The sequence below is a fragment of the Callospermophilus lateralis genome, chromosome 1 (genome assembly GCF_048772815.1).
Source record: "Callospermophilus lateralis isolate mCalLat2 chromosome 1, mCalLat2.hap1, whole genome shotgun sequence".
In the NCBI taxonomy this organism is placed as follows: Eukaryota; Metazoa; Chordata; class Mammalia; order Rodentia; family Sciuridae; genus Callospermophilus; species Callospermophilus lateralis.
In genome coordinates, this window is record NC_135305.1 from 34,658,175 (window position 1) to 34,671,806 (window position 13,632).

Genomic DNA, 13,632 nt, shown 5'->3' on the forward strand with positions numbered 1-13,632 from the left:
TATATTCACATAATTGCACTTAACTGAACTTTCCCGTATCTTTTGTTCTTTCTTTTGATGAGTTCTACTCATTTTAAGTTCTATTTTCTATATTATCCCAAGTCCTTATGTCATTGCTCTATAGGATTTATCATCTACTACTTTCTTTTCCTTCAGCACATGGAACCTTTGTACATATATTCTCTTAGTATGTAGCAGTTATTTCTTCACATGTCAGTCTCCACTGTTAAACTGAACTTTTATGTGGCAGGAAGTATGTTTTACTCACCTTCATCTCCTAGGCTAGTACATGCCTGGTATAAAGTACTTAATGAATAATTAAAAGAATGAGAATATCTGCTAGGTCTAAAAGTGGGGAGAAAGCTGTCTTTTCCTAAATAAGACAGATCAGTGACTCCCACCTATACTATTTTCTGTGTCCATTCAGTGTTTGAGATGTCTGTATAGCTTAGAGATTGGGTTTCTTGGGTATGTGAGCAGTGAATGCTTTCTTACTAAAAATAGTGGATTTTTTTTTTCCTGCTTTTATCTTTTTGGATTGTGAATTCTTAATCTTCAGAGGACCATGAGAATACATGCTCATGTCCCACCCAGCCATTTCTTCTGTTCTCTCAGTTAACTAGCAAATTATACCCTTAATGTAAATTTTTCACAGGACTGAAGTTTTATAACATACTGTTTAACCTTAACTTTAAAAGTATGCTTCTTTAGAATAACCACCCTAAAACATTTCTACTCAAAAGTGTATTTTGTATACTCATGCTGGTCTGCAGCTAAATAAGTGTTGAAGTTGGGAGTACACAAACTTTATGATAATTCTGACAAAGTATTTTGTCTGAATCTAAAAATAAAGAATTAGGGCTTATGTTTTATATTTCTTTAGTTCACATTTTCTAATGATTTTTTAATTTTCTTTTTAAAAGTCTGTAATGATTAGAAATAAAAATTGGTCCTTCACCACAAATCATTTGAGAAGTGCTAGTCAAAAATCATAATTGGGCTCTTCCTCAAGACTAAACCAGTGCTTCTTATAATGTGGTGCTGGTCTAACAACCAAATAAGAAGCTTGCACCCAGATATAAATTCGTTTAAGTACTTAAGCTCTCTACTTAGTTGAATACCTTTTTTTCTTTTTCCTCCTTCCTTTTTGGTAGCAAGCCTTCCTTGATTAAAGAAGCACCTTATTTCTTTGCAATATTTTAAAAAACACTGCTCTAAGGCTGGGGATATAGCTCAGTTGGTAAAGTGCTTGTCTTGAATACACAAGGCCCCGGAAAAAAGAAAAAAACACTGCTCTAGACAATCTTGGAAATCCTGTACCCCTTCTTCTGTTTTGTTTTTGAATGGCGGATTTGCATTTTTGAATGAGGTATGTATAGAACAATCAGAAGTAAACACAGCCATACATTAACTCCTTTGCTAATTTAAACAGGTGTAATCATGAGATGTTTTAGGGCCACCTCAGGGTTCCTGTGGACAGTTGATAACAGTGGACCTTCAAAAATGAACTGTCACTTCAGCAGCATGTTTTTTCTGCCCTTGCGAAACTCATTCAGAGCAGTGTGAAATTCCTGTGAATGTTGTGCTAAAAAAGAGCTGAAGTCTTCTTTATAGTATAAAGTACCAAGCAGAGACTATTTAAGGTAGTATTTAATGTTCATCTGAATCACCAGAACTTTTAAAATTCAGAGTCTGATTCAGTATGTTTGATGTGAAGGCTGAAACTCTGCATTTCTAAGAAACCCCCCAGGTGATGCTGATACTTTTGGTCAGTGAATTACAGTTTGAGTAGTAAGAATTAAGGTCCTAGTGAGTCTAGTGAACTCCTTGGATGAAACTGACATAAAACCAATAAATCAGAATGTAGTTCACAGTAGGTTGTTTTCTTTAATCTAAATTACTAATGGATGGATAGTTTTTTGAAATTGTTTAAGAAATGTTTTACTTCATCATAATTTGGATTTTGCATCAGTCTAAGTGTAACTTTTAAAAATGTTTGTTTAATAGATGAGAACACAGACATCGCTGAAAACCTCTTTCAGAAAGTTAAAATTCTTTGTTGGGTTATGACAGGCCCTCAGAATCTAGAGAAAAAGGCCAAACATGTCAAAGCTACATGGGCTCAACGTTGTAATAAAGTATTGTTTATGAGTTCAGAAGAAAATAAAGACTTTCCTACTGTGGGATTAAAAACCAAAGAAGGCAGAGATCAACTCTACTGGAAAACAATTAAAGCTTTTCAGTATGTTCATGACCATTATTTAGAAGATGCTGATTGGTTTCTGAAAGCAGATGATGATACATATGTCATACTAGACAATTTGAGATGGTTGCTTTCAAATTATGACCCTAAAGAACCTATTTACTTTGGGAGAAGATTTAAGCCCTATGTAAAGCAGGGTTACATGAGTGGGGGAGCAGGATACGTACTAAGCAAAGAAGCCTTGAAGAGATTTGTTGATGCATTTAAAACAGAGAAATGTACACATAGTTCCTCCATTGAAGACTTAGCCCTGGGAAAATGCATGGAAATCATAAACGTAGAAGCTGGAGATTCCAGAGATACTACTGGAAAAGAAACTTTTCATCCCTTTGTACCAGAACACCACTTAATCAAAGGTTATCTACCCAAAACCTTTTGGTACTGGAATTATAACTACTATCCTCCTGTAGAGGTAAGTTTAGAAATTTTGTTATTTATAAATATTTGAGACTGATGGACTTTTCTTAACTTAAAAAAAAACGTAGCTAATATGTGTAGATTTTTTTAGTACCAACAACTAGAACTCTTCCTATGGCAGTTTAACAAAGCAGATGAGAACGGGCATCAGCCACAGTCATTCAACAAATATCTATAAATACATTTTAGATGAAGAGATACATAATGAACAGGGAGACTAGTAAAGGTATGTTTTTAGGTAGTGGAAAGTAATAGGGGTAAAAAAAAGCCAGTTAAGAAAGTGAAGAATGACCTATAGTGGATGATATACTCTTTGTTGGATGATGATTAAGGAAATCCTAAGGGGTAATTTTTTATTAGTACTAAGAATTGAACCTAAACTACATTCCCACCCCTCCCCCCCACCCCGCTTTTTTTTTTTTTTTTTCTTCAAATTTTGAGACAGTCTCAATAAGTTACCCACACTGGCCTCAATCTTCTTGCCTCAGCCTCTCAGGTCACTGGGATTACAGGCATGCACTCTCACTACTGGCCCAATATAACTTTTGAAGAAAAACCTGAGTGATTCTAGAGAGTAGATTGAGATGATCTGGTTAAAGAACATTTTTTTTTTACTACCTTTATTTTGTTTATTTTTTAATGTGGTGCTGAGGATCGAACCCAGTACCTGACACATGCTAGGTGAGTGCTCTACCATTGAGCCACAACCCCAGCCCCTGGTTAAAGATCCTTCTATTCCTCAGAAACAACATATGAAAAGACTGAGGTTCAGAAAGACTGAGGTTCAAATTCTGCTCTCCTATTTAAGAGTTAAATGACATTGAATGGACAGAATTTGGCTAAAATTTGAACCTCAGTTTCTTCATTTGTACCTTAGCTTACATTCCTGAGAATTTTATCTAGATTGTAAAATATTTTAAATTTACAAACGTTTCAGAATAACGATAACTATATTCATCATCTAACTTTAATAAATACTAATCTTTTGCCATATTTGCTTCAGATCTTTTCAAAGAAAAAAAGTGTTACAGTTGAGGCTTATTTAATATCCTCCTTAGTTCCCATTCCACTTTCTACAGAATCAAACACTATCATGAATTTGATATTACTCATTACCATGCATGTTTTTGTTTTTCATACATACTTATGTATCCATAAATATTTTTTTAAGTAAATAGAATTATACCATCTGCATTTTCTACCAATTTCCCAATTCACACATTGAGATACATTAATACATGTATTAGCTTCCTTAATTTAAATTGCTGTGTAGTAATCTATGAACATACAGCAATTTGTCCATTGGATATTCATGTTGGTTATAAAATATGCTGCATTGAACAAGTGAATGTGCTAGGAATCATGAAACCTAGCTTTTATACTCGATTCTGTTGTTAGTTCCCTATGCCTTCTTCTGTCTGGCCCCTACATACTAACAATTCACTTCATGATACTACTCTCTTCTTCGCAAGCCAGTGCTTTCAAATCATTATCTAGAATAATGGCTTTCAACCAGGAGCAATTTTGATACTCAGTGGGTGTTTGATAAGGTCTGGAAACTTTTGTTTGTTAAAACTAGGAGGTTGGGCTGGAGTAGTGGCTTAGCGGCAGAGCACTTGTCTCACACGTGTGAGGCACTGGGTTTGATCCTCAACACCACATAAAAATAAACAAAGGTATTGTGTCTATCTACAACTAAAAAAAGATATATTAAAAAATATATATTAAAACTAGAAGGGAAGTTGCTATTCCAACCTAGTAAGTAGAAATCCATTAGATTTTTAACCGTTCACAATGTACAGAAAAGTCCCATCCCCCAACAAAGAATTATCTGGTACAAAACACATTGCCAAGGTTAAGAAACTCTGGCCTAAAGCATCTGGCCCAAGCTTAACATAACTAGCTTTAAAAGGAAATTTTAAGGTAAATCACTACTGCTGCTGCTATCAACCATCTTTGTTCTCTTAGTATTATACAGACGTGGCATCTAATCCTTAAAATGATGTTGTATTTAATAGGTGACAAAACTGAAGCTCAGGAAAGTTAAGTAACTTGACTAACCGGGTAATAGTTTAGGTAGTGTTGCAAACCACCATTATTTTTTTAAAAAACTCTTTCCCATTGTACTGCTAAGGAGCTCCTCAGTGATTAATAGGATGTGTACCAAAAGAAGTGGATCAGGGTGGGTATGTTAAAATAAATATTCCATTGTTGAGGTAAAATTCTATGTTAATAAATGAATTTTTAAGATTCATTTCTATGTAATGAGACTATTGTAATTTTATGCTAGCATTTTATTGCTTATTCTAGCTACAACAATTTCTTAGATTGTAAAGTAGGTATCCCAATATGCTTTTTGATAATCCATTTTTCTTTGGAAAAACAGATTTCTTAACATATTCTGACCATTTCAAGATTACTTGACCTTCCTTATTTCTGCCCCCTTTCCCATTAAAAAAAATTCTAAAATTTAAAAACTTTACAAAGCATCTAATACACCAAAATGTGTATTAATATTACTAAGTATATCTGATAATTGGTACATACGTTATAATAGCAAAAGGACAACATAATTGTGATTATTTTATAACTATAATATTTCCTGTCTTCCTTTTTAAGAGTTAAAGTGGAAATCATAGTCTAGAGCTTATATAGGTATATTAATATTACTATGTAATTGTATTATATATTATACACTGTGTTTAAGTTTTTATAGGTGTTCTACATCTGGGATAATGAGCAAAATAGATTAAATGTTCAATCGAATAGATCAGCATGAACCTTCTCTAGGAATTTGCTGCCCTGACAGAAACATCAGATCGTGTCTTTTTTTTTTTTTTTTTTATTCTTCAGATACTAATTCTTATCCTAGATTGAGATTGATATTGTGTTAAAATTAAAAAAAAAAAAAAAAGATTGGTGCTGGAATTAAACCTGTTCACCAACCCTATTAGGAATTAATGAGAATTATGTAATTGAATAAAGTTTAATTTTGACCAGCTTACCTGAGGGCCTCAAAAGATTCTATGAAAAGGTTACAAAAGGTTTTATAAAAAGATCTCCTTTTAATAAACACCTTTTGCAGATAAGGAAATTGAAACTTTTGGAGATTTCGTAAGTTACCCAGGATCAAGTACGTATACTCAAATTTGTATTCAAATCAAGGTCCGACTTGAAAGTTCTTCTCACATACTATACTATTTGAGTTGACAAAGTATTAGGTTGCAGACCATAATGGACAAGGCTTTGTAGTTGTTGAATGCTCCAGAGGTATTTGAGTCTCAGCCAAGTGAAAAACTACAGTAAGAAAATTATGAAGTAAAAGCAAAAGTTGAAAACAAATCTAGTCTTAATTCTTTGTATACCTGCGCTTTTCATTTGAGGAAGTTTGAATAATTTTATTTGCTGAAACACTGAAGAGTGTGAAAGAATATTGTATCAGTTAGAAATACTTTGGTAATTTCATGTTTGGTATTAAACCATTAGGAACTCAAAGTACTTTTGTTTTTTTCCTATAGGTCTAAAAATTAGGTGCTTCTGTTTTACCTTGCCAGTTTAATGCTTGGATTCTTTTAAATTAGTGTATACCCTCTAAGAGTGTTATAATGTCATATGTGCTGTTGATTAACAATACCTGTTTCTGCTGCTCTTTTAGGGTCCTGGTTGCTGTTCTGATCTGGCAATTTCTTTTCACTATGTTGATTCTACAACTATGTATGAATTAGAATACCTCGTTTATCATCTTCGTCCATATGGTTATTTATATAGATATCAACCTGCCTTACCTGAGAATATATTAAAGGAAATAAATCAAGAAAACAAAAATGAAGATACAAAAGTAAAATTAGGAAACCCTTGAAAGAAAAATGTGAATGAACCGAGGTAAAATGTCCAGCATTGCAGTGAAGAACTTCTGCATTTCTGACATAGAACCTTGAAATCCCATTGAGAAATTCATTCTATGAGAACATTCCATATAGAAATCTTTCAACTGAAAGACTGTAAACTTAAGCTTTAAATGAGCTGTGAAGTCTGTTAAAATGTGTTTTGATACAGTAATATATAAATACATACATATATATATATATGAAAAATTTGTGTTTTCTTAAGACAGTGGCAAGGTAGAAGAACTAGAAGAGATTTTGTTGCCTGCTCCTGACCGTGTGTAATATTGTCACTGAAAAACTGAAACAGTTAAATTTGCTAAAACTGCACTGTACCATGTAACATACACAATGCTAAACAGATCTGCCTTAAAGAAAATTTAGAAGGAAATATTGTTGCTCAGTGTTGTTTATACTCATTTGCTGTGTGATATAAATGAAACAATCCCACCACACAGTTGTCTAATGAAAATTCTGCTGTGATTATTTATAATCAGCAATATTTATTCAAAAAGAAGGTAGAATAAGAATGGCACTTATCCTAAAGTGCATTAATAAAATTACATTTTCAAAGTTATCATGGGCCTTGACTATATTATATACTTGGTTCTAATTAATCTTTTACCTGGTCCCTATTCCCTCCACACCAAATATGTTTAACCACTCTCAAATACTGTTCTCCACTATTAATGTTTATTTACAAAGCATTAATATCATTCTGTTAACATGCATTTAAAATATTTTTCAGGTTTACCCATTGTTAATTATGGGTATTAAAGCTATTTGGGCATGCTTTTCTTGTATGAGTGCCATTCTCAGGTATTGCTGACATTTTCAATCGATTATTTAAAACTCCAACTACATGAATATTATTCCTTTCATTCTCATCCTATTGAGATGAGAACTTGTTTGTGCCTTTCATAACTTGTTTAAAGCCATTTTAAAATTCATTTTTAGTCTGAGGTGGCTAATACACTGGCAAAATATTTTGAATACAGGTTTTGACCAGTTAATTTAAAACATTAGAAAATACAGAGTGCTTAAACAAACTAAAATATCATATAATTAAAAGATCAAATACTTTTAAGTTTGATGCTGACTTATTACTTTGGGATAATTGTCTTGCCAGTGAATAATTCTAACAAAGCAGAATACCCATTCAAGACTGCCATCAAAAAACAATTAAGATTATTATTAATGTTGCATACGATTTACATTTCTTATTATGCTAAATTTACATGGTTGTCCCTTCATTGACTGTTGCTTGGCTAAATATATTTATTGTGCCAAAACATGTCAAAACCGTGATTTCTCTGGGTGGTATATTTGAGAGGATGTTCATTTCAGTGGCTATTTATGGAGTACCATGTCCACATAGTGAAAACAAACACCTTTTTTAATCCAATACATTTGTTTTTGTTGATTTCATGATGGTTCATTCCATCTGGCAAAATTTCAAGGCCATTCATTCTGTTCTTTGAACAACTATTTACCATGGTGTGGACATGGACTTATCTGCTTTCTTTACTAGAAATGTAAATGGCTTAGCATGAACATTCAAAAATCTTAAAATTCACTTCTAGGAAATGAATGCTGCAGTGAATCCTGGGCTCTGGAGTCAGACTGCCTGGGTTTTAAATCCTTGTTCCATCACTTAATTATTTTTGTAACCTTGAACAATTTACTTATTTCTCTGTGCCTCAGTTTCCTCATCTGTGAATTAAGAATGATAATACTACCTACCTCACAGGATTTTTTTTTGAGGATTAAATAAGTTAATATATGTAAGGCTCTTAGAACACTGTCTGGCTCAGAATAGGGAGCAATAAGTATAAGGTTTTATTGTTCTGTAATCTTAAAGAGTATAAATATTAAATGAGGGAAGGGATCAAATCAGATACTGAGGGAAATATTTTGTATATATCTTATAATAAGTAATAGCTAGTATTTATCTAGTGCCTACTGTGTGCCAGGTACCGTGCTTTACTCTGTGTACATGAGTGTTAATCCTCACATATTGGGTGTTATTCCTGTATTACAGATGAAGAAACTGAGGTTCAGAAAATTAGCTTTTTCACTGTCACAAAGCTAGTAAGTAACAGAGGTTGGATTTTTACTCATTCTATGTGCTCTCTCGCTTGTATTAGCCTTGGAGTTAGTCATTTAGTATTATTCCCATTTTCACATACATGGTATGACCTCTGATATATTGGCCAGTAATAGTCATATTGACCAGCCAAATTCTCATAGTGATTCTTATCTCACACTCTTGCCTGGGAGCTTGTCTAAATGGTCTCAAGACCCTAAGCCTAGAAACTCTGATTTTTAGCACGGGCTGTTGGAGTTACATTCTTACCAGATAATCTAGAGTGTTGGTTGTCAAAGTGTAGTTCCAAGAAGCAGAGTCAGCATCACCTGGGAACTTGTTGGAAATGCCCCAGCCCAGACCTCCTAAATCAGAAAGAAATTCCAGGACAGGGGCTAGTAGTTCTGTTTAAACAAACCATGTAGGCGAGTCTTACTGATCTTAGGAGAACCACTGCCTAGCTACCTACATGATTCTGGTGCAAATAGTCTCAAACACTCAGGATTACTACTCCATGGATAAGTAATTTTTTCAAAGATTTAGACAAAGAATATTTTGAATGAGTGTAGTCCAAGATCACACTATATTAAAGGTAAAATACTTTAAAGATAATTTAAAGAGTCTGTGGATCATTGATTTTGACGATACACTTTAGCTTCTCCATATTGACTAATATTGAGACCTACAGTAAAATCTACAATTCTCCCAAGTTTAGTAATTTCTCATTGGACATGAAGGATTAGTGCTAATTAGTACACAGTAATTCATTTAAAACATACATAATTAGTGTCATAACAAATATCCACAACTAGCCAGGCATGGCAGAGAATGCCTGTAATCCCAGCAACTGGGGAGGTTGAGACAGGAGGATTGCAAGTTTGAGGCCAGCCACAATTGTTATTAAAACTTTTTAAATAGAAGTAGCAAAGTGCTATGTAATAAAATGCAAAGCGTTTTTCTGCTAATTCATACCATCAATTTAAATTTCATCACTTTCAAGATTTTGACTATCCTATATGATCTAAGAAGCAAAATAATTCTGAGTTCTTGATAAAGCACATAAAACAGGATTTCATGGTGATTCACCATTTTAGCTTAAGATCTTTGTCATTTGGATAAATGATTTTAGTGTGGTCTCAAAGCATAAGGCTTTTGCTGTCTTATGTTTTTTAAATACAGTATACTTATAAAGGTGAGAAGTTCATAGGTTTGAGGCAGGGTTTTTGTTCCAGAATTTGCTTTCAAATACCTTAATTTTCAGGAGTTTTTGTCATTGTAATAAGATTAGAAAATGCTGACCAGTTTTTAATGTTTTTGAATATGGTAATTAGACTTGAGCATTAAACTTGCTGATTATTTTCATAATTGTTTGTTTTTCACTTCCTTGAGCCTACTATCAAGCTGTATTAGCAGACTGAGGCACTGTTGTACTTGAAAGACTCCCTCATTTAATTGATCAGATCATATCTAGCCTTTTATTCTTCATTTAAATTTTCAGTTCATTAGATTATTATTCGGTTAATTTCTATTCCTTTGTATTTATTGAAGTTCTTTATTTCCTTTATAAGTACCACTTTTAGTTACTCTTAATGCTGCCTTCATAAGGTTAATTTGGCTGTTACAGGTGATTAGAATTTGTATGACTTGCTGATAATTTTATACCTACTAACTTTAGGTTTCCCTAGGATTAAATGTCTAAAAACAAATAATGCCTGCTGGCTCTCAGGATACTTGCCCTACTTAAAAAGTTACAATTTTAAACTAACCCTCCATCTTTATTAAAGGAGGTGGTTACTTGAGTCTTACCTACTCACCCTCTTCTTAAAAATAAAACTCATTTGCGCTATTTCTCTACTTCTTTATAGTAGGTTTGACAGAAACATACTTAAATCTGGGAGATAAACTGTGGTATATTTTATGCTAAGTGTAACATCTATTGATTTTAAAATGACACATATATCAGTTGAAATAAAAAATTTAACAGATTAAAATAAGAACGTTTACCAATTCTCTTAGAGGAACTAACTCTAGAAAGTAGTTGTAGAATTGAATTGTGCTACTTCAACCCCCTTCCTCTCTAGTTTTCAGTTTATATTAGTTTTGAATGACTTTGCAGGGCCCTACAAATTAATAATCTACGTGAAGTATATTAGAGGGAAACTAATCTTACTGCTAAGCAGTGTGTTGTACTATATAGTGAATGTTTGTGTTTTGGAATTTAAAAATTATTTAAAAGTAATTGTGTTATGAATGGTTTAAAAATGTTTGGTGACTTGCTTATTTTAAGTGATCACCATTAAGTCAGAAAAAATGTATTTTTAAATGTTTTTTAAAGTGCCTTTTGAAAATTTTTAAACAATGGATTTAAACAACTGCATAAAATAAATTACCATGTTCAAAATTGTTTCATCTGATTATTTGTAACTGAGATAAAAGTTGTGGGATTAATACTCTTTTATGGGTAGTTTTGGGGTTTTTTTCTGTCCAAGGTTTTCAGTTTGAAAAACCTTTCATGTTTTTTTCTGCAATATAGATTATTTAAGGTAACAAAATATTCCACTGTAACTTAGGATAATTTTCCTTAAAAAAATTAGAATACCTTCTGTATAGTTAAGGTGAGAAAGAGATGGAGAGAGAGGGCTAGTGGGGGGGGGGATAGGAGTGGGGGAAGAGAGAGAGAGAGAGAGAGAGTGTGTGTGTGTGTGTGTGTTTGTGTAGATGGAAGACAGATTACTTTTCTATTTGGTATATATTCATTTATCATGTACTCTAAGAAATTCATTGAACAGTTGATTGTACCTAAAAGCAACCGCTAGAAGTATAGTGGTAAGCAAGACATACAAGATCCCTGTTCTTACAGAGCCTTAGAGTTGGAAAACAAACAAGTCAATAGAAGAGTGAACAAGATACATCAGAAAATATTAGGAAAATAAAATTATATAATAGAGCAGTTTTCTGGATGGGACCTCAAGGAAGACCTCTGAGAAAGTAATATTTGAGCTGAAACCTGAATGATGGACATTTTGTATATTTCAAAAGTTCCATATCTGTCAAATTCTTTGCTGCTAGAATGCTTGCTTATTCATGCTTTGGGCATATCACGAAGGCTCACTGAAATAAGATCTGTAGGAGAAAAAAAAAAACCCTTCGTATTTTTAGGCATATTTCATCCAGAGCTCAAGTCTATTGATACTAAATTTGTCTGATTTCAGGGTATGAAAAAAATTTACTGAGTATTATTCCTAGGCAAACTGTTAACAGTATTCATAATGCTCTCGAGTCTTGCCTATCTTCCTCAATTTTCAGTAACCTGCTACCCAGTATGTTCATATTTAACACACACAAGATATACATTGTTATTTGGATTAGGCAGCTTTAGAAGAGCTAAGGAGATAAATACTACTTCATGTGACTTTAGTAGCAGAATTATATGAAATAACATATTATCTTTTCCAATCATCTGTATTTAGTTGTGCAAGTAGATTTATTTACCTGAATACATACAGATTTCACTACCTATTTTATTTTTCCCAAAAGTATAATCTCAGGACTGGGGAAAAAAGAGGATTATTGCTGAATTTATCTTCTTGCTAAAGGAAAGGGACTACCTCAAATTTTTCATCAGATCTAATGATAATGATAATAAGATTGTCCAAGAGAAATTCCTTGAATAGTTCATTGAGTGAACATTTAATAACTAAAATTAAGTTCAGCATCATTGGTATTCTTCAGATCTGGAAATATTAGTAAAATATGACTGAAACTTGTTTTGCCATGAGTTTGGTTTATTAATGGATTTAGTATTGCTGCCTAGAATTTTACTGTTCTTAAAACTGTCTATATTGCATTATTTCTTTGGCCAAAAGAACAACCAGTTTGTGCTAATACTTCTTGTATTGTTATTTTTCTAGCAATGAAAATTTGTTCAAGGACATTAATACACTTTCTCATACATGTTGTCCCTATTATATAGTGCAGTTGAATCCCGAAGCTTACTTTGCAGTAACAAAATACTCATTGTCTTTATGAAATTCAGTTCTAAAATGTCAACTGTTGAATATCACTTTCCACTAATTTCATTGTCATTTTTAGATTGTGGAGAGGTGATGATGAAATCCTGAAAGTTGTTTGTAAGGGAATGATTCAACTTTTACTTGAGTTCTACATAAGGCTGTCTTTTTTTGTTTTTATACTGTTTAGTAGGATGGAAAACAAGGAACAGAAAAACATGGTTATAGTTGTATTTTAATACTTAGACTTTAAAATATTAAAACTTTCTCATGCTAGTTAGGCTTATATAATAAGCAACTTTATTCAAGGTAACTCTGTTTAGAATAATTAGCCTCAGATATTATTTCTGGCTTATAAAGTAATTTTTATAAATCTACTTGCCCAATTGAATTTCTCCTCCCTTTGCATTTGAATCTTTGGCTCTTTGAACCTTCCCCCTTACTCCTTGTATTTTCTCCCCCTGCCTTTTTTTCTCATTGGCAATAGATCTTTAGTTTCCTACAATTTTTATTATTCCCATTTTCCACTGGTAGATGTGTTTTTGAAAACTTTTGAAACTGCATAGATTTTTTTGAACTTAAGTTTCCTCTTACTAATTTAAGCAACTTTTCTAGAAGCCACTGAAAAGAGAAGAAAAAGATGGGACTCAGAGAATACATGCTAACACATGCTATCTAGAACCTACCCAATGAAAATATAGGTGCTTGCTTGAAAACCAGTGAGAATCAGGTCCAACTTTTATTACCCCCAATTGATGTGATCTCTGGCAAAAGTGGTGCCTGAGATTTTTCAATGAGACTTATAGAGTTTAGGAAGAGAATTACAAGTTTTTTTTCCCACCTATTTGAAACAATGAGGCTGACTATTCTCATTTGCTTGAGATGAGGTTAAGTTACATAGGTGGGAGTTATGTAACGCAGGGATAGTTGTCATAGAAAGGTAGCATCTCTTTTAATTGCCAGCCAGAACTT

At 32.9% G+C, this 13,632-nt stretch overlaps 1 protein-coding gene across 1 annotated transcript in view; it reads left to right on the forward strand.

Moving 5' to 3' along the window:
* C1galt1 (core 1 synthase, glycoprotein-N-acetylgalactosamine 3-beta-galactosyltransferase 1) overlaps positions 1 to 11,051 on the forward strand; it is a 34,474-nt gene extending 23,423 nt beyond the window's left edge. Inside the window, exons 3-4 of the mRNA XM_076833913.2 lie at positions 2,008 to 2,675; positions 6,336 to 11,051. Coding sequence (XP_076690028.1) covers positions 2,008 to 2,675; positions 6,336 to 6,539 — 872 coding nt within the window. The 3' untranslated portion in view covers positions 6,540 to 11,051. The remainder of the gene's footprint in view (positions 1 to 2,007; positions 2,676 to 6,335) is intronic.
* The last annotated feature ends 2,581 nt before the right edge of the window (positions 11,052 to 13,632 follow it).